The sequence below is a fragment of the Hydra vulgaris genome, chromosome 13, assembly GCF_038396675.1.
Source record: "Hydra vulgaris chromosome 13, alternate assembly HydraT2T_AEP".
Taxonomy (NCBI): Eukaryota; Metazoa; Cnidaria; class Hydrozoa; order Anthoathecata; family Hydridae; genus Hydra; species Hydra vulgaris.
This window is the reverse complement of record NC_088932.1, coordinates 33,720,785-33,747,500: the sequence shown is the minus strand read 5'-3', so window position 1 is coordinate 33,747,500 and position 26,716 is coordinate 33,720,785. Positions and strand designations below refer to the sequence as shown.

Here is a 26,716-nt window from a genome sequence, read left to right as displayed (position 1 = left end):
ACTTGTTTTTTTGTCATTAAAAATATGGTCATTAGATTCAAGCGGTAAGTTAAACCAAATGTTCTTTGCAAATAGTTCTGCTTTATTCTTGAAAGACGTAATACAATTAGACCCATGTATTAGACTTATGATGGATTGCTTTCATTTCGGTTAAATATATTCCAAAAGTCTCTCAACTAACTTTCTGAAATAAAGTTTAAGATTTAGTAATTTGTGAATGATGACTTCAGTGTTAGACAATTTCTTTTTGCATCAAATCTCATTCGAATCTCAGTCAGTTTTAAGTTAGTAGTAAAAAACAAGTTTAAAATAGTTTTACAATGTAGCAAGTAGTTCTAGTGGATCATTAAAGATCTGTATCTTCATTGGGGGATAGCCAAGTATTGTAAAGCCACTTCTGAAGATGCATATGCAAAAACCTGTAGATTTTTGCATAAAAAGCAGCAGGAAATGTGGCAAGTTGTATTAGATATGTTATTAGTAGCAGAAGGATCATGATGACCCTGATCCCAACCTGACCTGACCTGAAATTATGTTCTGAAATATGAATCCTGATATAATTAAGTTATTTGTTTATTTACATCATAGCAAAACTTTCACTTTTTAGTTATTCTTTTATTATATTACTATTCTTTATTTAGTTATTTTTTCTTTGTTTACATATTTTATGTAAAAAATATTTTTATCTTTATATTAATTATGTAGTTGTGAGATATTTTATTTAATATTAGATTTTTAATTAATTACGTAATTGTAATTTTAGTTTAATTATTATTAATTAATTGTAATTTTAGTTATGTAATTAACTTTTAATTGTACAAATATTTTAGCAGTTCTGTTTTTCAGATTATGAATGCTTACCAACATCTATTTGAATTATCTGATATTCCAGAAGATATAATGGAAAACACTTGTGTAAACTATTTGGATTTTGTAGCTGTAAGTATTGCATAACTGTTTTTTCAAATTCATTTATATGAGTTGAGTTATATGAATGTTATACCTATGTGTATACCAATATATTATATATATAAATATATATATATATATATATATATATATATATATATATATATATATATATGTATATATGTATATATGTATATATGTATATATATATATATATTTATATATATATATATATATATATATATATATATAACTCTTAACTGGTTGTCAGAAAGTTTTTCCGTATTTTATTGACAAAAAGTAAAAATTAAAATGCAAGACCGGAATTTATTTATTTTTATTCATTGATAGACTGCCTGCCCCAACCAAACCCTCAGTCGATGTAGCAGCACTCCCTTACGAGTCAGGCTATTTGTCAGTCGATGTAGCAGCACTTTGTTGCGAGTCAGGCTATAAGATAGTCGGTGTAGCAACACTCCGCGCATGATTTACAGTAAAAAAAATAAAAATATTTTATTTAAAAAAATAAAATAAAAACATTGTTTATATTGTTAAAAACATTCAGAATGTTTTAAAAATATTCAGATTTTTGAAAATATTGTTTTTAAAAACATTCTGGTCAATTAAATTCATTTGTAATTAAATTAATGGTTTTACTTTCTGACAACACGCAAATGTTGGACGAAAGTCAAAAGTAATTAAAAGTGACGTATTTGTTGGCATAAGAATCATTTTTTTCCATCCGTACTCCCAAATGCAACAAACTATAAAACTATATATATGTATATATATATATATATATATATATATATATATATATATATATATATATGTATATATATATATATATATATATATATATATATATATATATATATATATATATATATACATAGCCTTTATATTTAATATTTATATAATAAATGTAGTTTATTGTATAAATATTAAATATAAAGGCCTAAGTATTAAGGTATATATACGGATTGGCAATTTCATCTAAGCATTAAGCCATTTATGTTATGGCAAAACTTTTTTTAATTAGATTGTTTAGACAGTCTTTTAGTAAAGTTTATGTGGAAAACATGCAGTAATTAAATTGTTCTAAAAACATTTACACTGCAATTGTGAAATGTTTTTTTAATAAAATTGTTTTTTTAATAAAATAAAATTTAGCTAAATTTTTTTTAACTTTTCATTTTTATAAAATTTCTAATTTGAGTTTATTTTATTATATTCAAATTATATTTATTATATAAATATTAAATATTGTTAAATTTAAATTAATTTCATCAAATTTAACTTTTTTTAAAAATTGGAAATATAATTTGTTTTATAATATATATATATATATATATATATATATATATATATATATATATATATATATCGTGCTTTCAAAAAAAATAAGCACAGTAAAAAATTGAGTTCCTTTTCTTTTTTACAATATGTTTAAAACCCATCTATGTTTCCTTAAGACTGATTTTTTTTTTAAACAACAGGAAAGTTATTTCTCTGCAACTAACATATCAATAACAGTTTCATATTTTGTTACTTTTTTTTTATAAGTTACTTTTTTCAAAGGAATACACAAAACATACCTGAAAAAATCCAAAAAAATATAGGCACACAAACTTTTTAATTAATTTTCATTCTACGTTCTTGTCACCCCAACTGTTGTACCTGATTATTTTGTTAAGTTGTATGTTATTTTGACAATTTTCTATAAAAGGTTAGATAAAATTACTTATGATGACCAGTTTAGTCACATTTAAAGCCTTTTTAAATATTTTGATGAGACCTAAAAGTAATTGCAAAGCAACAAAGTGGCAAATCATAGGTATGAAGGATGGCTCAATGATCAGTAATAGAGAAATACCAAAAAGATTAAAAATTTCAGAGAATTGTGTCAAATGTAATTTAAAGACATTTAAAACCACAGGTTGCATCCAACGTTATGCACGATAAAGAAGGTTAAAAAAAACTACTGAGCGCAAAAATAGTCTTATATTTTGCCAAGTATAAGCTAATCCGAAGTTAAGTTATCATTTACTCACAATTAACAAAAGCACATATTTTTTTAGATACAGTTAGAACCATTTTACTAAGGAAAAAAATGTCTATACCGCTGTTATAAAACGTTGATGGGCAGAGATCAGCTCACAAGATTAAGGTGGTGTCTGGAGAGAAGTGAAAGCAAGTAATTTGTAGTGATGAAATTAACTTTGAAGTAATAAATAGAAAAAACAATGTTCTTGTCAAAAGATTTAAATCGGAAAAGTAAAGTAATTGCTTTGTTGTACTGTGAGTTTAAATTATTATTCAAATATGGAAACTTCAATTGAAAACATAGAAAAAATTATAACCAATAAATTAGAAGAACAAAAAAATCTATATTCAAAGAAACAGAGAAGTTATTAAAAGAACAAGAAAAGTTTTTTGCATCGATAATGAGTGCAAACTTGAAAATATTAATGGACGGAATTGAAAAACTAGAAGGTAAACAACAACAACTCTAATGTGAATGTTCAAAAAGATGTAACTGATTTTGAAACAACTCTAAACTTCCAAGAAACAAACCTAACGGAAAAGAATACAAATTAGAAAGTGTTATGATAAGGATATAAATATTTTACAGAAAACAATTGATTTAGAAAACAAATCCAAATAGTCTACAAATAGAGTTGAAATGGAATTGAAGAAAAACCTTATGAAACCTGGAGTGACAGTGAAAATACAGTAAAAATTTTTTTCAAAAAACGACTGAAAATTGACAGCAAAGTGGTTGCGGAATGAGCGCATTAAGTGGGCAAATCAAGAGATACTAAACTACCAAGAACAATAGTTCTGAAGCTCTTAAATTACCAAGACAAAATCAAAGTTCTAAACGCCTTAAAAAACTAACCTGGAACTGGTGTATTTATCAAGAGGCTGTCCATTAATTACGTCAAAAAAATAGGGGGGAGGGAGGGTCTGAATTTTTTTGACAATTGTAGACAAGGGGAGGTCAAAGAATGTTGATGTCAACAATCTTGCTTTTTTTTTAAATTTAAATATTTAAAAAAGCAGTTAATTCAGCAGCGCTTACAGTCTTGTGTTAGATATTAGCTTAACCTTTAGTATTTTGGTAAAGTTATTTTTATTCCTGCTTTTTAAAAACTGTGTTGTGCTTTAAAAAGACCTGACACATATAGAACTAAATAAATACAAACAAGGTGTTTACTTGTAACACTATTATTTTTTCAAATTTGTTGTTGGCTAGTCTGCTGTGTAAACAAAAAAGAATCATGTAAGTACATAGTCAACATTATATTATTTAACCGTTTATACCAGGGATACAACCTGTGACTTGCAAGCCTTGTGTGGCTCTTTCAGTATCAAGATGCGGCTCTTTAGTTCTATGCACAAATATTAAAATTATATTGAAATGTAGATATTGGTAGCTCTTAAAAGTAATAAATAGAAAAAGTAGAGTTCTTGTTAAAAGATTTAAATCGGAAAAGTATAGTAATTGCTATGTGTTCTTGTCAAGAATTTGTCTATTCTTAACCCCTCCCCTCCTGTCATAAACCATCACATATACCCCTCTCTCTCCAGTTTTTGTGTCAAAAATGTTTTAAAAGGATTAAATTCAAATTCTTTGCAGCATTTTAAAAGTTCAACCTTATGAAAATAAGGCAATTCACATAAACGTATTGTTTGGCAATACGCATAAACATATTTTCTTATTTAAATGACTCAAATAAGTATTAATAAAGATATAATACTAAAATAATTTTTTAAAGTTGCTCTTGGTCTTGTGGAAAAACTGTTTTCAATTTGATAAGTTTCATGAATGTTATCAAAATTCACTCAGGAAGAGTGCCTCCAGTTTTTTAAAATTTCCTTTGTTTATTATTTTTAATGAATGAGTTCAATACTTTTGCAATGCTTTTGTTACGTAACTATTACTCTTAATGATAGATATATAAAATCCGGGATAATATTCACTCGGTAGCATAAGTTAAGTATCAAAAAAACAAGTTTATTTTTCTTTACTGATCACCTCTGATGAACATTTATATATATTTTTTAAATTGATATAGAACTCTCATCATCTTGTGAAAGTTTCTAATACAAACCGCTTTACTGATTCGCAGAAATTAGACCTAAAAGTTGAAGCAATTTTTATCTTGTTTTCCGTGTAATGTAAGTTAATTGGCATTTCCTGATTAACTGCTAGGTCAGCATCTTTGCACTCAAGCTTTTATGTGCTGGTCAACATGTCTGCAAAAACTTCAGCGAATACGTAAAAAACATTTGTCAAAAAATAGTATTTTTTTAAATTCAAACAAATCTTTTTTGTTCATCAAATACTTCTATGAAAAGTCATGAAAATACTTTTGTTAAAAGAGTAGATACTTTTAGGGAGGTGGAGGGTACTCAAAAAAGCATATTGCAAAATCGGAGGAGGGGGTGACAAAAAAAAACTATACGTACTTTATGGACAACCCCCTTCAACTTTAATAAAACGCTTGTTTTTCCTTTCCTTTTTTTTAACATTTCATTTACAATTTGTTTGAGGCATGTTTTTATTTTAATTTAAGTAGCAAATAAAGATAAGTTTTAAAAATCTTGCACATTAGCTTAAAAAGGATCATCCAATCAGCGCTTTTTCATGAGCTGGCTTTAAGTTTTAAACTGAGAAGACCAATATGCATATACATATATATGCATATACCTATATATATATATATATATATATATATATATATATATATATATATATATATATATATATATATATATATATATATATATATATACATATATATATATGTATATATATATACATATATGTATATATATATATATATATATATATATATATATCTATATGTATATATATATACATATATATATATATATATATATATATATATATATATATATATATATATATATATATATATATATATATATGAGAATGTTGCGTACCTAGGGCCAGTTTTTTTCAACACCCTTCAAGACCCCGGACTTGTCTAAAACTAATATGATCACATCTCTATACCAATTTCTTTGTGTTAATATAGTTATAGTGATTTAAAATATAAAAGTCTGTTGTGCACCAATGTTTGAAAGTATACATATGGCTACTTGTTTTTTTTCTGAAGAGTTTCACAAAGTGGGTATCACTAAAACTTATGTAACTTTTAAGATATGATTTTAAGATATAAGTTTCTTAGCTTTTCACAAATAATAAAATAATTCAAACCTTCTTTAATTATCCAATAAATGCTGATAAATACTGATAAATACAATAAAAACTTAGTAATGCTGAATTTCAATTATTTTCTTTTTATCAAAAAAATTCTGGAAACCTATATTTTTTATAATTATTATTCATTGCAAACATTAGATTAAAGATAAACATTAGAGTTAAATTAGATTTATTAGTCATTAGACAGTTAGAAATTAACATTAAATTTAGAAACCAATAAAACTTTACTTAAACCTAGCATGAACAAATTCAGGGATTAAAAGTCAGACAAAAAACTGCAAAAAAAATGTTCATGATAATATTTTTAAAAAGAGTTGATCTGAATATATAAAATTTATTGTATGCATATTTACTATGACTTATTAAACATCATATTTAGTACTTAAGTAACAAAAAATGTAATATACAATAACCTATAGAAAAGAATTTCTCCTAGAATTGTAAAACAATATAAGATACCAGCAGCAAAACTTTACTTAAGACCATCAAAAGGATTTTCCAATTATAGCCTGCTATGACATTGCTCTTAGAGAATCAAAATTAAAAAATAAAAATATTTATAACTAATCATCTGAAGCATAACTTAGAACTTTATAGTTTTCAATATCAGTAGGTTGTCCCTTGGTACACAAACTTTTAAAAATTAATTGCAAAGAAGAAAAAAAAGAGTTTAAAAAGTACTGAATACATGCATAATTGTTATTGGCAATCAGTTTACCATTAATTACACACTTTTACCATTAATTACACACAAGTAATACATATAATTTTTTAAATTGACTTAACTTAATTAGCGCAATTTTTTAAATTAATTTAACTTAATTAGCGCACTTGCCTCAGAAACAAAGGATCTGTGGTTCCCCACCTCTGGACAGGTTTTGTGACATTAGTTAAGAAAGAGGTGTGACCTTCATATTAAATGCTCATCCGTAGTGCTCTGTAATAAGACTGTAAGGACTTCTTGGGGCACCTAAGTAAAATTAAAAAAAACTTGAGTTCTAAGTATTATGTTTTATTTTTTGTTTTGTTTTTAATTACTAAAGAATTGTATTTTTTTTATTTTTTGTTTATTTGGGTTTTTTTTACATATAGAAAGTTGATGTTGAAGTATCTTTATCAAATATAATTATGCAAGCAAAAAAGTTTCATCACAAGTTTCCAAACAATACAAAAATGTTTGAGTTTCTCTTCAAATTTTTGTTATATGAGAATTTAGGTAAAAACTTTCTGATTGAGTTTTACTAATCTTTCTTTATTTTATTTTTTTTTTTTTTTTGCATTCTCTGTATTTTTTCTAAAATGCGACAAAATTTGACTTATTGTATGTTATATGTCTGTGACATGTATCGAAACTTTTTACTATCATTTACTTTTAGATAATTCATTTGATTTAAAATCGCAGGGTTTCGAAAATTTTGAACTTCATGCTGAAAGGGCAAATCCTGAAACAAAATGTTTAGTTTTTGCTGTGGCTGAATTTGCTAGGGGAAATGTTCAGGCTGCCTTAAAGCTTCTTTTGGAATCTGGTATTTTCTTATATTATTTTCACTTGCTAAGTTGAATTTCTTTAAAAATGATAAGCTATTTGTTATAATAATGAGAATACAATTATCAATAATGTTGTCATAATAATTGTCAACAACATAGTTATCATCAACATTAAACTAGAAATTTACATATACTTTTTTTCTAGCCTATGCTATTAACAGCCCGCTTTTATGGTACTACGTTTGCATTGGTCAACAGAAGTTACACCAGAATGCTACAATATCAAAGAGTATTGGAAATTGCTATAATGCTTTATCTCAAGTTTCATTCCAGGAGATGAAAGTTACCATTAAAAAATTGTTGTTGTATGTATAATTTTAAAGTCTATTACTTTATTTTGAATAATTTTATTTTTTGTTAATTATAATTACCCATAATGCCCTTTTTCAAATACTTGAGAATTTGAGCACCTTTTTTTTCTGCTTTTGTTCCTGCTTTTGTTTTTTATGTTGTCAGTTACACATTACTTACCTACTATTCCTAGTTCATCTCTATTTATTGCATAATTTGCTGTAATACAATCCATTAAAAAATTTGTTTGTCCAGAGCATTGTTCTTGGTTTGGTCATCAATGTCAAATCAGTTTATAAACGATATTATATAAAAGTTAATATCATTAGTGCAAGGAGTAACAACCAGTGCTCCACTCACTATCTACATAAAGTTACATAAAGATCGGATAAGTTCGTTTGTTATTATTATCAAGTTTACCAACATTTTCTTTAATAAATTTTAAAAAAGTTAAAATTTTTTCCGAAAATCATTCATTAAAACAATTTATTTATTTATTATACAGAAGATTCTTTAGGAGGTTTAGAAAAGTTTTATATAGTGTTGCTTTTATTTTTTTTTTTTGAAATTAATTTTTTTGTTCTTTTTTCACTAAGTTGGCCTCTAAGAATTCAGGTTAACTTATTTTTCAATGACAGAGTGTTTTGTCTTTTTTCTTAGTTATTAGAGGATGATAATTTTAAAATTAAGAGTACATTGAGCTTTTTTAGAATATCTTCACTACTTAGACTGGAGGTTATATAGTCATGCAATACAATAAAGGCATGGCAATGCCTTCAAACTGAGTCTATCATAGAGTTTTTATCATTATCTTCTTTATCATCAGCATTATTTTCATTTGCTTCATTCTTTACTTCTTCTATCAACTGTTTATGTTTTAGTAAAGGAACTATGTTTATTAAATTTCCAGCTGCATAAATGACATTTTCAGCTGTATTATTTGCAGGGTAGTAATTTTTTGAATTTGATACTTAAAGGGATCAGTATCTTATCCAACTAGTTAATGATGGTGGAGGTGTTTACTTTTTGCCATGCAAGGTCAAGCATTTCCAATGTATCTAACTTGAAAAAACAGGAAAATCTTTTGCTTTATCCATAGCTAAAACAATTTGAATAGAATTGGAATGCCAAAAGTCTGCAATAATATTTCAAAGAAAGTATAATATCTTATCCATTGTTTGGAGTGTAGACGCAGTATTGAGTGTATTTAGATGTAGTATTCAGTATTTAGATGTAGTATTCAGTATTTAGATGTAGTATTCAGTATTTAGATGTAGTATTCAGTATTTAGATGTAGTATTCAGTATTTAGATGTAGTATTTAGATATTTAGTGGTAAAAAAAAATGAGTTTTATAGATTCTAGATTGGATGAGCTGGGCATTTATATATGATAAACACTGTTTTATTTTTTTGGTAAACTATCAATTTCCTGTATCCATTCTTTAAAAATTATGCAATCCATCCAGCTTTTTTTTTATTTCTGTATTTGTAAGGTAACTGTTTTAAACTTTTGAAGGTGATTTTGGTTTACCTACGCACAGTGGGCCCAAATTCACTTTTACTGGACAAAATTTATAACTAAATTATAACTATAAATCATAACTATATTCACTTAAATTAGCATGAGTACTAATATGATATCTGCGCTTCTTATGAACGTGCTATTTTTTTATTTTGTTGCTATGGATACCTTTATTTTGTTTAGCAACAGCCTCTTTTTGGTATTTGCAGATATTTTACTAGTACTATGTTCACTAAATTTAGCATGAGTACCAATCAGGGCTGCGGAGTCAGAGTCATGGAGTCAGAGTTGCAACATTTTTAGCGGAGTCGGAGTTCCTAAACAAAATCGCGACTCCGACTCCAATAGTAAAACTTCTCGTTATTGCATATGCATATACAAATTATTTAACCTTCAAAAAACTTTTCATATATTTGGCAAAAAGAAAAATTTTTAATTATCACCTAATATTTTTTAAAGAATTAAAAGAATTTTTCAAAAATTTTGTTTTCGAGTTGGAGTCGAAGTTGTACTCTGAAAATTTCAACGATTGGAGTCAGTACTTTTTTTTTTACGACTTGACACCCCTGGTACCAATATGTGATTGCGCTTCTTATAAAAGTAATAATTTTTTTTATTCAGCTGCTATATATACTTACATTGTTTAGTTACCAGATAATTTCCTTAGTTACAAAGGAATAAATTCATTTTTGAATAAATTTTGTCGGATTTTCAACCCTCTTATTTTGAATAACTATTAAATATTTAGGTAGTTAATGTTATAGTAAATATAAATAAGAAAAAAGTAAGAAAACATTGTCAATTTTAAATTATGCTGATAATTTATAAAACAATTTTATCATTTGAAGGTTGTTTAAGTAATTGTAAAACATCTGAAGGCAATGATTTTTGATTTGTTCGGTGTGGTGTTTTTGCAATTTATGCAGTGATGAAGTAACAGGATCAACTTTCGCGATAAGATTTGAAGTCTTTATTTCTAGCCTCTTGAGCTTCCTCTGACATAAGTCCTATGGGTAAGGTAAGACTTTGAATTATATTATATCCATGTATCAATACTTTGTGCACAGATTGTGTCATATAATACCATGGATAAAGGGGCACATATAGTCTAACAGAGTCAAAACAATACATCTTGAATTTTAAGCAGTCTATTTCATATTCTTTTTAGAGTGTTACCAAGATAATGTAAATTCTGAATATAAGGTTTTGATCAATACCTAGAATTTCAGTTGTTCAGATACTTTTTCTTTGTATTCTTTAAATCTTGATTGCCGCTTTCTTATTTCTTTTTTATATGCAATGTGCAAAATTTTCTCAAAAAATCAAATCCATGCATGGAGACTGGAAAGACCAAATTTATATTCTCTGTGAGTATAATCTGTATTAAGGATATCAAAACTATTTATATTTTTTGGAGAGACACTACACACTAAACAGTATTGGTATGAGTTTTTCCAGATAATATTGTTTGACCTTTCCCATCAATCATTGTAAGTTCAATAATACAATTCACTTCAATAGCAGATCTGCAAACATCTAATAAAATCATACCCATGCCCAATATGTGTACTTAGCGAAAATAAAAAACTGTAGAACAATGTTAATGTAAAAAAAATAGGTTGTTGCTATACAAAATAGCAACCAAATTTAAACATATATAAAATCTGAACGGGGGACTCAAGGGGACAAGCAATCATAATATGAAACATTATATACCTCAAATAAATATAAGACAGGACATGGCAAATTGTGTCAGCAAAATCAAATCAGCAAAAAATAAATTTCTTAAAGATTTTTTTTTAAATCTGTCATTTTCAAAGTTTAACTGAGATAACATACTATGACAAATTTATTCCACGCAATGGTTTTTCTTATCCCTGAATATTCTGAAATGTTCTAATTTTGTGTTTTGACAACGCAGATGTAATTAAAATACCACGCAAATATGTCACCAAAATTACTTATTTATAATTATAATTTTTTTTTTTAATTTTAATATTAAAATGCTCAGAGTCCTGGTAACTAAGGGATTTAAAGAAATAAATTATCAATAAATTTTCTGTACAACGAATTTTACTGCGGTTATCCATTATTCAACTCTCAGATGCGAGAATAAATGACTTTTTATGTTGCATGAGAAAAAGCCCCAATTCATCTGCATTGTAAATTTAATAATGCTTATACACGGTGAAGTTTGTGGAGAGAGTTGTTTCCTTCCATGGCACAGTTATTTTAGCTGGCAGGAGTTACCTTCTCAAGATATCGTCTTGAAAGAAAATCTATACCTAAATATGTGAACATTTGATATTAACACTACTATACACATTAAACCTATCTTTGTATTATTTTTTTAAAAGTTTTCTCATTGCAGCCATTATTAAAGTAAACACAACCACTTTAATTCCAATGTGTGTATGTTACAATGCAAGTTCTTCATTGCTCTTTTAAAAAAATTTTGTGTATCTTTGTTCTGAAATTTGTTCTAAAAGTTTAATTTAATGAAAAAAGTAATAACTTTTATTAAGATTTTGTTTTTCTTCTAAACTTTGAGTTATTGGATGAATACTAGCCACCTGGACAGATAAAATGGTTTGATTTGAAAACTATCAGATTTTATATTAAATTAAAAAAAAATTTTAAGATTTTTTTTATTCTAGTGAAATAGAAGCAGAGTTATACCTGGAGCAAGAGTCGCTTAATGAAAATTATGCTAAAGAAATTCTTGAAAAGGTTACTTTGTGTTTACTTATTCTTAAATTTAGATTTTCTAAATGGTTTAATAATTATTTATTAATAAGATATATGTGAGTTATTCCCCAAAAGATATTTGAAAGAGCAAAAGGTGTTAATAAAGTACATAAAATTTGAACAATTTAAAATCATAATAATCAAAGTATACTTACATAGGGTTATAAAGCTTTTTATAAGTATATAAAAACTGCTAAAGTAGTGTGGAGTGCTTAAAAGACAGTTTATTTGATAGATAATATTTATCTTTTTATTTGTTTATTACATTTTTCCACAACTGATTCAAAATACTTTGATGTTTTGTGAATAAATATTAAATTGTCTAGACCTGCAATCTTCAGCTCAATAATTACCAAATAATTGTAAAAGCTCATATTTATTTCCAACTTGGTAATCAACAAAAGTGTAATGAAGTAAGCAAATTTTTTTCTTTGGCTGTTTAAACTAAAAACAATTTTAACATTCTAAATACTAATCATTATTTCTATTTTTTTTTTCTAAAGTATGTGTAAGCACCTGAACCACGATTACATTTTTTAGAATTAGTTTTTTAATTGGAAAATATTTTTAGATTTTGGATGGTTTGGATAAAAACATGTTTGATGTAAAAACAAATAGCAGATACTTGTATTTAAAGGTAATGCTAACAACTTTATTATGAGCTAATTTTTGAGTATATGAGGCCCGCTATTGGGGTAAGAGGCCCATTTAAATGCATTTTGTCAGTTTTGCTTATTTTTTTCTCATTCATGTACCTAATCTTTGTGTTCATTGCTAAGTTAATTATGAACAGTTTGAATAATTATAGATATTTATCTTTTTAGGCATGCATAAGTATCAATGAAAATAAACATCTAGATGCAGAATTGAGGTAAGTAATATTTTATATATATATATATATATATATATATATATATATATATATATATATATATATATATATATATATATATATATATATATATATATATACATTAGGGATATGACTTTTTAATTTTTTTTCAAATAAAATGTTTCCTGTATCATAAATCGATGAACTTTTACCTAAAATCATGAAAAAAGGCCCAAATAGCTTTCTGCAACAAAAAAAGGTCACCCCAAAATAAAAATTTGGTTTACCATTTTTATACATTCATTTTTGACCGATGTTTTAATCTTAAGCTTAATTCTCAGCTTAATTCTATTTATTTCATTATTTTGTTATGAATTTATAAATATAACGCCACACGTTACCATGGCAACGAAACGGCCGTGTGCCGGCAAATACTTGGAATTGTTATGTGATGACGTCATTGTGTTACCACGGTGATATAGACGACTGTAACAGACTGTAGAAGATTATAGAACTTAGTAGAACATTCTGGAAGCTCTAAATAATTATATAAGCGAGCTGCTGTCAGAGCTCAGTGTTGATAATGTGAATAGTTCTATGAAGTACTCTGCGTGTAACTGAGCTAATAAGGAACTACTGTAGCGAACTAAAGACGCTGTAAGTGTACGAAGTATAAGTAGTTGTAGCATTATCGTTAGGATACGGACTGGATTATCGAACTGTTATCAACATTGACTGGATTATCGAACTATAATTGGATTACTATACAGTTAAAGTATTTTATTAATTAAACGACTTTATTAAACGGATATTTACGCTCAGCTATCCGTAAAGTCGTAACAATATTATATGATGTCTCACAAGAAAAGTCATACCACAGTAACAAAGAACAAGAAGACTTGGACTAAAAATTTGGTGAGATTTCAAGAGTCACACAGAAGAAGAGGAAGCGTGGCTGTAGAAGAACATTCACTCGATGAAAAATCCAGTTCAATTGCAGATCGTAGGAAGATACCAGTTTCTCGGAGCATATGTTAAAGGAAGAAAAGAACGAATAGACCAAATTTCTATAGAAATTACAAAATTGTGGGACAATAAACTGAATTTTCCACGTGTGTCTGATCAAGTGATAAGAGCAAAGCTTATGAAGGTGCTGAAGGTCTATGATGAATGTGTCAAGCGTGGAAAATATGATGTTCTCAATGCATTATTTGACATCACGAAAGTGAATGGCCAGTGGTTATCCTCGGAAGATAAATGTCTATACCACCTACAAAAAGAAAGTAAAGGACAGGTGGGGTACTCAACAGGACAAGTGGCAAGTAAAGAAACCATTCACCCTTCCAAGAGAAGGAAAGTCCAGTCTGGAACAGCAATACCTTCCACATCACAAGTCCTGTCTACCACAGACAGTGGTACTGAATCTGAAAACTGCAAAAGTAAGAGTGAAGATGATGAAGACGACGACGGTGATAAAGACGATGATGAGGACACTCAGAAAAAAACTAGAAAGCACTACAAAAGTAAATTTGCTGTAAGTATGGTTACATCAAGTGGAGTTTCCACAAAGAAAGCTGCTAAAATATGCAATGTATTATCACAACAAGGTATTGATATTCCAACTCCAAGTCAATCAGCAATTTACAAGTCCATATTCAAAGAGGCAGGTAAATTAAAAAAAGAAATGATACAACAACTTAAAATGGAACAGTGGTCCTTACACTTTGACGGCAAACGAATAGATGATAAGGAATATCAGGTAGTTGTACTTCAGAATGAAAGAACTGACGTGAAACTCGATGCACTGCGTTTAAAAGATGGCAAAGCTGAAACTGTTGCTGAAAAAATTGCCAAACTTATTGATGAATACAATTTGTGGAATTCAATTAAGATGATCATTACTGATACAACAAACGTCAATACTGGGAAGAGAAATGGAGTTGTTGTGAAGTTGCAACGTATGTTTAAATTAAAGGGTGTCACAATACCACAATTTATCGGTTGTCAGCATCACGTACTAGACAGGATTCTCCGTCTGGTGATGGACGAAGAACTTGGGGGTGATACCAAATCTCCAAACATTGAATACCCATTTGTGTCTGAACTGTTGAATAAGTATGATGAACTGAAGGATAAGTTTGTGAATGGAACTGTAGAAATTCTTGATAAATCAGGGTGGAGAGACGATATGAAGTTTTTGTACCATTTAACAAGAGTGTTTAGGTTCTATGAAGAACAAAGAAACTTCCCTCTGATTCACTTTCAGAACATTCCTAATATGAGCAATGCCAGATGGAACTCAAGAGCCATTCTCGCCATTCTGGCGTTCATTCTTATGCCTGAAGCGAGAAAGAATTTGGAGAAGGTTTGCAGGTTCATTTCATATGAGTGGGCAGAACATTGGTTTAGTAGTCAAAAGTACAATGACAATGACTTCAAGAATTTATCTGATGTATTGAAGCCTTACAAAAAGGCATTGCAGTCATTCAAAAATCACTGGAAGAAAGAGCCATCCGTCATCGACATACCACGAAGTAATCAGATAGCTGAACGTGCAATCAAGGTGATGCAAGACCTGTATGCTTCCTGCAGAAAGAAAGACAAACTGCAACTTCGATTCATTCTAAGTAATAAGCGCTAGACTCTTTATGAGACGTGAGCATCATGTGACCCATGTACTAAACACAGTAGGCCTATAGACACAGACAGTTATGTATATTGTTGTACTAGACGCTTTGATACTGTTAATTTTGTAATACTTGTATAATTATATATCACATAATGTTTTTTGTTATATCACAGTACATGTTGCATAAATAAATAAAATAACAACAGGAGTATGACTCTTACAACATCTTCAGCCTTTAATATTCATTTACTGTACAAAAGTGTACCTACTGAAAATTCGATTTTTTGGTTTTGGGGTGACCTTTTTTCAAAATATGTCAAAATGAAACATCTATTCGTTCTTTTTACATAAAAGTTCATTGAATTACGATACAGGCCTAGTAGGTTGCAAAAAAGTCATATCCCTAATATACATACATATATATATATATCTTCTCCTAAGAAAAAAATCTTAGTTTTTAATTTTAGACAATTTATAGAACTATGCATAGTTCAATAAATTGAAAAACAAATAATTGCAATTCTTAAATCAAAAATGAATAAAAAGTTCCAACGCTGCCCTCACAGGAAAGTTAGAGTAGCGTTAGAAAACAACTCAATGACTGTACCTTATCGCGATTATGTGACAACGTCATTTTGGAAACTAATAAAAACATTAAACTTTCTCAAAAAAAAAACTCTTACAAAGAACATTATTTTGTAAATTTTTTTAATATTTTTTAATATACTTGATAACAAGGATATCAATATTCCCTCGAAATATTCTAAAGTTGAACATTTTTAGCCAATAGATCTAAAGCCATAAAAAATTAAGAATTTTAAAAATGTTTATAATTTATCTCTTTTGAAGATGTCGATATTTAAAATGAATGCAAATATGTATAAAAAATATTTAGATAATAAAGGAGAACAAGCTATATTGTGTTACTTAGTTTTATTTTATTACACTTGATCTTATTGTGCAGATTAAATTAAATAAATAACTTAATAAATTTAACTAGCTAAATTCAATTTTGTTGTACTTCAAAAATGACACAAGACGTTTTTCTATATTTAATAAGGTTATTGTAAACACAAAAAAATCACAAAGCTGTAAAAAAAATTTATTTTTATATTTTATTTTATAATTTTTCTACAGATTGCATGAAGCTCTTGGTCTTTTCGCTGATTCTAAATGTCATTATACTCTTGCAAAAGTGTATTGGAAGCTTGGAAAAAGTGAACATCAGTATTTCCCTAAAGCATATTCTTGTTTAATGAAGGTAAATTTTCTGTTGCTTTCTCAAAGTTTTTGTCAATCCACATGCAATATATGCATAGGTTCTTTGATTTTCAGATTTATATTTATGTGTTTGATTTATGACAACTGATTTTTTAGATCCTAATAAAATTTTTATTAAAAATATTGAAAACTTTAAAAAACTTAGTATTTAATTCAAAACATTTAATTTAGTGTTCACTTTTTTTAAGATATTCCTTCTCTTGATCTGTTTTACTTTAGATATATTATTAGGTTTATGACTTTTAGACTTTTCATAAAGTAAACAATTTCCAGTATTTGGAATTTTTTTTCAAAGAATTATGATAGGTTTAATTCACTTCAAACTTTATAAAATGTCACTATCAACTCTTTTAAGAAATCATAAGATTAGTAGTACAATGACTTAGCAGAATATTTGTGGACTTCTTATGACCTGCCTAAACTTTCTAGAAGTAGCTCAAATATTTATGGGCCTTTTAGAATTTTCTGGCCGAGCAATGTTAAATAATTTTTTAAAAATGTTTGAATTATTCATATTTAACTTCATTTTTCATAGAAAAATGCTTCTGCCAGTAAAAAAAACAAAACAAGTTGATTTAAGCAAAGAATCCCAAATATTTCAAAAATCATTAAAAAAAACAGATTCACTAAAAAAAAGATATTTAAAATAAAAAAGAAAGATACCACTCAAAATCCAAGTTGTTGGTTTCTATCTGTTGTTTTAAGTATCCATCAAAATTAGAAAAGAGTGCATAAAGAAAATTTTAGAAGTATTAACAAGCTAAACAAAAGTAGTTAAGTTACTTAAATTTGATCAGAAGTCATACATGCCAAACTGTATCAATAACTGAATACCTCATATGAATGTGTGATACATGAACATTACAATTAATAAAATCTTATTGCAGCAAAACATTGAAAAAAATTTTGACATAGCAATAGAATATGGTTTCTTGCAGTGTGTTAAGGATTGTTGGTTATATATTCTTTCTATTTAAATTTAAAAAAAACATAGATTAGATAAAGAAACTGGAAATACTTAAAGCTAGAACATATTTATCCATCCAAAAATTATTAGGCTATCGATTTTTAAAAGTAGTTTTATTATGCCATTGGCTGATATGCTTGTGGCAGTGAAGTCACACAGAGCTTTTTTTTACTTATCTATTTCTTAGTAACAAATCTTATCTATTTTGTTTACTGACCCTTTTTTCAAATATTTATATCAACTTATGGTTTTTCAAGCAAAAAAACAAAAATAATTTAGTTCTTTTCACCAACTTTCAAGAAATAAAGTTATATATTTAGTTATATTTATCATTATGTTTAGAATTAATAACTTTGATACTTTATGTAAATGAGCGACACTCATTTATATAAAGTAACAGCTTACTTTTAAAGATCATTTAATAAGGAAACAAATGTTTTTCGGTAAATGATAGAGTGTTATATAATTTATTTTATTTCATCTACTTATGTTTTATTTCAACAAGATTTTAATAAAACTAACTCTAGTTAAAAAATTTAATAAATTAAAAAGACAATCTTTTTTTAAAATTTGGAATGAGTGGCACAGCTTGTCTAAGAACAAGAATCGTGAAAGTGATCCGGTGCGAAACCTGGCAACTTCTTGGCCAAGTTGGATTGCCTTTTTGATATCAGGTCACCTGATGCCATTGGGGAAATCACGAAATCCAGACGTCTGTTGTCACAAAAGAAAGATGATAATATTGCTTTCTATTTAGATCAAATAAGAGACAGAAAGGCAACCATGGATGGTCATGATAAAACTTTTGAGATCAAGGCACAATTGCAAGCAGTAAGATACAATCGGAAATTGATACTAATTGATAAAGAAAAAGAAAGAGTAGAAAATGAAGATAGACTGGATGATTAGGATAATGAATACATGGAAGTCAATATGAAGAACAAAGTAGTGATCAGGATATTACAATTGCTGTTATGGAAGTAGATGCAGGTATGAGGTGGGACTTCAATTATGAACTTCCAAAAGATAGGCAATCAGAGTTTGTTAAACTTAAGTCAATAAAACATTGAATCTCCTAGAAACTTGGGATCTCACCGACAATGTTGTGGCATTAGTACTTGATACCACAGCCAGTAATAGTAGCATCCACAATGGTGCTGCTAAACTGATTGAAAAAAACTTAGGTAGAAAACTTTTTTACCTTGCTTGTTGACACCATATCTTAGAAATTATCACCATAGCAGTTTTTTCCATTCTACTATTAGTTACCCTGATAGTAGAATGGAAAAAACTTCAATTCCAGTGTTTTAAAAAAAATTTGCATAGTGAACAACCCTAATATGTATATATAAATATATATATATATATATATATATATGTATATATATATATATATATATATATATATATATATATGTATATATATATATATATATATATATATATATATATATATATATATATATATATATATATATATATATATATATATATATATATATATGTGCCATCGGCAAAGGCCGATTAAGGCTAATTATAGAGTTTAATGTATGTATATAAAGGTAATATCTTAATATTAGGTATGCATCTTGCATATATAAGGTGTGCCTATGCACCTGTTTAGTTTGGCTTTGGTCAATACCGATACATCAGCCAATGCCGATTAATCAACCGATGCCTTCGGCCGATGGTTTAGCCGATTAATCGGTTGCTGGTTACCAATAGCATAGGCTAATAGGTCGAATCACTTCTGATGAATAGGAACATATTAAATACGTAATTTAAACCCTTAATATTATTATAATACCCTTAAATAAATACATTAAACCTATTATTAGCCAGAATTGGCATTAGCCGATGGCACATCACTAATATATATACATATATATATATATATATATATATATATATATATATATATATATATATATATATATATATATATATATATATATATATATACACACATAGAGTAAGTGTAGTATATATATATATATATATATATATATATATATATATATATATATATATATATATATATATATATATATATATATATACACACACATAGAGTAAGTGTAGTATATATATATATATATAAATATATATATATATATATACACACAAAGAGTATATATATATATATATATATATATATATATATATATATATATATATATATATATATATATATATACACACACAAAGAGTATATATATATATATATATATATATATATATATATATATATATATATATATATATATATACACACACAAAGAGTATATATATATATATATATATACACACAAAGAGTATATATATATATATATATATATATATATATATATATATATATATACTCTTGTGAGCAATCAGCGTTTTTTGCAGGCTTTTTTGATGAAAAAAGATTTATATGTGTGTATCTATTACTTTCACTTTGATAAAATTGTTTTTTAAAAAAAAGCATCAATAAAAATATTGTGAGTTAAAATTTCTTTTGTTTTCAAAATAAAACAGTTTGCATATTTTAAACTTTATATTTTATTTTTAAAATGTTTTAAATTAAAAAATAACTAAAACTTAAATTTTTAAAAAAATGTTTTAGCTAAACAGTTTTTTTTTTTTTTTTTATTTGTTGCTTTTTTTTGTTGTTGTTGTTTTGTTTTTACAGTTTTAATATGGTTTTTAATGAAATTCTTGTACTGGTCATTTTAACATATAGAGTTTATTTGAAAATAATTGTCACAACATTTTTTTTAATATCTTTAATAATGAAAGCTTTTACCTTAAAAGCACTCACAAAAATGCATTAATGCATAAATATTTTTTTACTTTTTTTATTATTGCATAATTATGCAATACTTTTTAAAGCGATATTTTAAACGTTTATTACAGGGTAGCCAACACCTGCTAAAACAGGGAAATCAGGGAAAAGTTTAAGAAATTTTTTCTTAAACTTTTCCCTGGCCAAATCCCTGACCCTTTCTTAAACCTTTCTTAAACCTTTTTCTTAAACCTTTTTCCCAAATCCCTGACCTTTCCCTAATTTCCCAAGGAAATTAGGGAAAGGTCAGGGATTTTGAATTTTATTTTCAAAAAGTCTGGGAATAAAATCTTTTTTTCAAAATTTAATTTTTTTTTGCAAACTCTCAAACAACAATCAAATAAAAGATAAAATTTATATTCATTTTGACATTCATAAAATCATATGGAAAAATAAGATATGATTACTATTATATTATAACCTAAAGTTTGTTACATATGTTCAAAATATACAAATCTATTGAAGCGTATGATTTTATTTAACTATGTAAATACACTGTTACTTTTTTCATGGTAAATATTATAGAAGCAATACAAATGTCTAAAGTAACTTACTTTGATAATGACTAGATCATAATGGGGTTGGCTTAAGAGAGCTGACGATAAAACAAAGGGTATGTGTATTGTATTGTAATGGGGTTGGCTTAAGAGAGCTGACGATAAAACAAAGGGTATGTGTATTGTATTGTAATGGGGTTGGCTTAAGAGAGCTGACGATAAAACAAAGGGTATGTGTATTGTATTTCCCTAAGTAATATGGGTATAATGGCAAAAGTCATAAAAAAGTGCAAAGCATTTTAAAAATATATATCTTTATAAAGCAAACCAACAGTATTTGATTATTTTACTAACAAATCACAGAAAAATACAGGTCACAAGCAACTGTTTCATAAACATCAACTTTAATAGCTTCTAAATCATTGCCATTAGCTTTTCTGTGCAGCTAAATCTTCTCAACCAATGCCAATCATTCCAAAAAACTCTTCCAGCACAATTATTTCAACAACCTTTTTTTTACCACCTTTTTCTTTGTTTATAGCTCAAAATGATGTAACATCAACAAATGATGTAACATCCACAAATGATGTAACATCAACAAATGATGTTACATCAACAAATGATGTTACATCAAGAAATAATGTAACATCAACAAATAATGTAACATCGACAAATGATGTAACATCGACAAATGATGTAACATCAACAAATGATGTAACATCAACAAATGATGTAACATCAACAAATGATGTAACATCAACAAATGATGTAACATCAACAAATGATGTAATATCAACAAATGATGTAACATCAACAAATGATGTTGAATAAATGCTGCTGTGTAACATATGTTTGGCACTATATGTTACACAGCGGCATTTCAATTACAGGTTATGTTCAAAAATAGGACAACTTTTTCAGTTTATGTTTTCTAACAGTTTTATAGCTAAAACCATAGCTGTTGGGAAAACTAATGCAGCCTATAACATCACACATGGTCTTGCCCCATATATTCCATTATCTTTTTTTAAAGGGGGTGTTTAACTCTACACATATAGTTGTATGTTTTAATGAGTCTTTAAACGAGGTTGTTAAAAAAGGTCAAATGAATATTTGCATTTGTTATTGGGATGTTATTTGCAACAATGTGACTACAAGATACTTTTCATCAGTGTTTCTTGGTTATGCATCTGCAAATGATTTGTACAAAGGTTTTACAACTATTTTAAATGAAACTCTTCAAGCCAAAATTTTATAAATTCCTATGGATGGACCAAATGTGAGTTGGAAGTTCTTTATTATTCTCAATAATGAATTTGGTAAACAGTTTGAAACATCTATTCTTGAAATGGGATCATGTGGCCTACGTGTTGTGCATGGTGCAATTCAAACAGGTCATAAAAATGTGAAATGGAATGTTAATGCAGTACTCAGAACTTTTTATAAACTTTTTCATGATAGTCCTGCTCGTAGGGCAGATTATCAAACAATTTGTGGAAGTGATAAGTTTCCTCTGAAATTTTGTTCAAGATGGGTTGAAAATGTATCTGTATGTCAAAGAGCTTTAGATATTTATGATAATGTGAAATTATGCAGTCTAAACTACCTATTAATTATACTGAATTAAACATTGTTACTGATGCTGTCAATGATCTTCTGATGCCTGCTAAAATTGCTTTTTTTCAATATTTGGCTTCAATTGTAGAGCCGTTCTTAAATTTTTTTTAGTCAGATTCTCCATTAGCACCATTCTTATATTAAGAACTTGAAAAGCTAATGAGATCTCTCATGCAAAATTTATTAAAAAAGATGTATTGGAGGAAGTAAAATCTGTTATAAAGCTAATGAAAACTTAACCGCGCTTAAGTGTCACCAAAAAAAAGTAAAAATTGGTATCACAACTTCTTCTCTACTTGGAAAAACAAAAATAAGTAAATGTCATAAGTTACAGTTTCGAAGTGATTGTATTCAGTTTTACATATGAGTTGTTGGTAAACTGAGAGAAGGAAGTCCTTTAAAATATAAACTTACAAGAGCTATCTCAGCTTTAAATCCCATTATTATATGTTCTAATTTTGACTCAAGAAAAACAGAATGACTGAATTACTCACAATTCTTCATGAATCTAAATGGATTAATGCTACAATAGCTGATAAGGTTAATAATCAGTATCAAGATTTATGTGATCTTGCAAAAGGTAACCATAGATTAGAATTCACTAATTACAATGTTTATAAGGATAAGTTGGATGTTTTTCAACCCCTTTTATAAGCCAGAATTTTATTAACTTATTTAAAGTATCCAAAATTGTCTTTACTTTGTCACATGGTAATGCACAGGTTGAAAGTGGGTTTGTTATCAATTCAGACGTTCTTGTTAAAAATTTGCATGAAGGCTCTGTGGTTGCCCAAAGACAGTTTTATGATGATTCACCACGTTGGTGAATCATCATAAACTTTGCAGTGTGGAAATAAAGATTGCAATGTGGAAATAAAAAAATCAATGATCAAAAGTGTAAACATGCCCCATTCAAACTACAAAGATTCATTAAAACAAAAAAGAGAAGAAAAATTGCAAGAAAAACAAAACTGTATTGATAAAAAATTAGCTTTGCAGAAAATTAAGGAATTGAATGCTAAAAAAGCAAAGTTAAATCAACATCATCAGGAAGATGTATATGAGATTGAACTAGAATTAAAAATGTCATCACGCAAAGTGGAATGAACAGATTTGCATTATTTTTCTTTAAAAAGATTTAAACTATTTTCTTAAATTTAAAGATTTTTTTTTTTTTGAAGTAAGTAAACAATTTTATCAAACCATTTAAAATGTTTATTTTTTAACTCACAATAACTAAGATATATACTTGTAAAGTTAGATTGTATCTTTGCTCTTTTGTCAATTTTCAAAAAATTTATTCATTTACTATCAAAATTTTCAAATGATCATTAGGGGAATGGAACCATACATATTGGCATATGCATATTTATTCTATACTTTTGTTAGAAACTGCTGTTTATTTTTATTTTTTATTTCTTGCTTTTGGTTTTATTATTAAACTCATTGTTGTTATTTTTATAAATTTTGAATCTGCTCCGATGAATGATGTAATCCTATGAAGTTTTGAATCTGCTCCGATGTTTTAATTTATTTCCATTTAAATATACTAGTAAAAAGCTTACTTCATTTCATAGTAATAATAGAAGTTTACTTCATTTCATAGTAATAAAAAGTTGAAAGCTTAAATTAAGATTCTGTAACTTATATAGTATAAATGTATAAAAAATATATATACAATATATAATTTATGTTTTATATTATTTTTTCCTTCATAATATCTTTAGTATTAAACTGGGAAGCATTTGCAACTGAGTCAGGGAAAAATATAATAAGTCAGGGAAAAGTCAGGGAATTTAATTGTACAAAGTGGCTGGCCATCTCGTATTACTATGTTTAAGTAAGTAAAAAATCTGTGTAAACTCACTTACTCAGACATCAAGGTGCTGGTAATTGCGTGCCATTTTTGCCAAAGCCTGTTTATATATACAGTATTGGACAAAACATTTGCAACCAACATAGAACAATGCTAAAAAGTGTTCCTAATTTTACATGTCTTAAAAACAATACAAACTATACTACCACAACAAACAGTTCAGGAGTCCGGAGTCATAGCATGCCATGACATGAGCAATCAGCTGACAGGTGACAGCACACAGGCAGGTTTCGTTGACAAGTGCCATTTTGCAGCGGACAAAACAAGTGCAACTTTTTTGGTTTGTTTCATTTTCTTAAGTCTGGTTCGTGTCAACGTCACGGAAGTTTTTTAATAATTAAAAGAAGTATCCAGAAGTTTCCAGAAGCATGAAGAAGCTTCCAGAAGTTTCTAGAAGAAGCATCTGGAAGCATCCAGTAGCATCCAGAAATATTCAGAAACATTCAGAAGCATCGAGACGCATCCAGAAGCTTCCAGAAGCATCGAAAAGAAGCATCTAGAATCTTCCAGAACAGGTTCACACAGGTTCATTTTACTATATAAGAGACATGTAAATCGACATGTAATTCAGTCAGTATATGGAAGTCAATCAGTCAGTATTATCAAGACAGTTTATCGAAGTGAGTTTTATCGAAGAACATCAATACAAGAAGTGAAATACAACAAGTGTTTCATTACATCAATACAGTCCACATCAAACCAAGACGTTGTGTTCCACAGAGCATTATTGTATCATCACATAGTAAATGTAACACGGTAAGCCTTGAGAAGCGTGATTATTTATTTTTATTATTTTTATGACTTAAAGTGCAAATATGGCTCCCGACAGTCTTGGATTGGAACTAAGAAAGAAAATTATTGGCGATTACGTAAGTGGAATGTCACTAAAAAGTATTTGTGATAAATATTGCGTGAAAAAATGGACCGTATCAAGACTATGTTCCACATATCGTTCTACGGGAAATTTGGCAGCAGATAACAAAGGTGGAAGACCGCGTTCCACCACTTCTATAGAGGATTCTATGATTGTCAGATTCATCAAGAAGAATCCCTGGATATCATCAGTCGAGATACAAATGCAATTAGAGCTGCCTGTATCGGACCGAACAATCAGACGATGTGTTGTTGAAGCAGGATTGTTTTCTCGATGCCCTTCAAAGAAACCGCTGATTTCACTAAAAAACCAGAAGAAAAGACTCCTGTTTGCTTCATCTCATATTGACTGGAATGTGCAGAAATGGTGAACTATCCTGTTCAGTGCTGAATCGAAGTTCAACATGATTGGGAGCGATGGCATTTGCCGTGTACGTCGACCGGCCGGAAAACGCCTCGATTTACGTTACTGCCATAAAACCGTGAAGCATGGTGGAGGCAATGTAATGGTCTGGAGGTGTTTTTCTGCTAACGGTCTAGGTCCAATACATCGAAGCAATGGAATAATGGACCGTTTTATGTATAAAAATATCCTGAAAGATGTTATGTTACCTCATGCTGAATGGAATATGCCAATAAAATGGGTTTTTAAGCAAGACAACGATCCAAAACACACTGCAAAAGGAGTCAAGCAGTGGTTTCAAGACAACCACATACCGGTGATGGATTGGCTGCCTCAATCTCTGGATCTCAACCCTATCGAGAACCTGTGGGAGATCGTCAACCGCAGAATTTTTCATGAAGGTGTTCGTAATAAAGATCAACTGTTTGAACAAATCCAAAAGGACTAAGCAGCGATTTCACAAAGTTTCATTGATCACCTAATTGAATCTATGCCTCGAAGATGCATGGCTATGATTGACAACAAAGGATTTGCCAAGAAATATTGATAGCGAAATACAGCATGGTCAACATTTTGTCGAGTTGCACTTGTTTTGTCCAGAAGCAAATCAACTTTTTTTAATACTTTTGATTAATTTA

At 28.0% G+C, this 26,716-nt stretch overlaps 1 protein-coding gene across 2 annotated transcripts in view; it reads left to right on the top strand.

The window, feature by feature from the left end:
- LOC100203888 (tetratricopeptide repeat protein 37) overlaps positions 1-26,716 on the top strand; it is an 85,536-nt gene that overhangs the window by 29,373 nt on the left and 29,447 nt on the right. For both annotated transcript variants that reach the window (XM_065816935.1, XM_065816936.1), the window contains 9 exons: positions 847-939; positions 7,259-7,382; positions 7,543-7,692; positions 7,860-8,019; positions 12,186-12,258; positions 12,603-12,689; positions 12,848-12,913; positions 13,101-13,147; positions 16,875-16,998. In XM_065816935.1, coding sequence (XP_065673007.1) covers positions 847-939; positions 7,259-7,382; positions 7,543-7,692; positions 7,860-8,019; positions 12,186-12,258; positions 12,603-12,689; positions 12,848-12,913; positions 13,101-13,147; positions 16,875-16,998 — 924 coding nt within the window. The remainder of the gene's footprint in view (positions 1-846; positions 940-7,258; positions 7,383-7,542; positions 7,693-7,859; positions 8,020-12,185; positions 12,259-12,602; positions 12,690-12,847; positions 12,914-13,100; positions 13,148-16,874; positions 16,999-26,716) is intronic.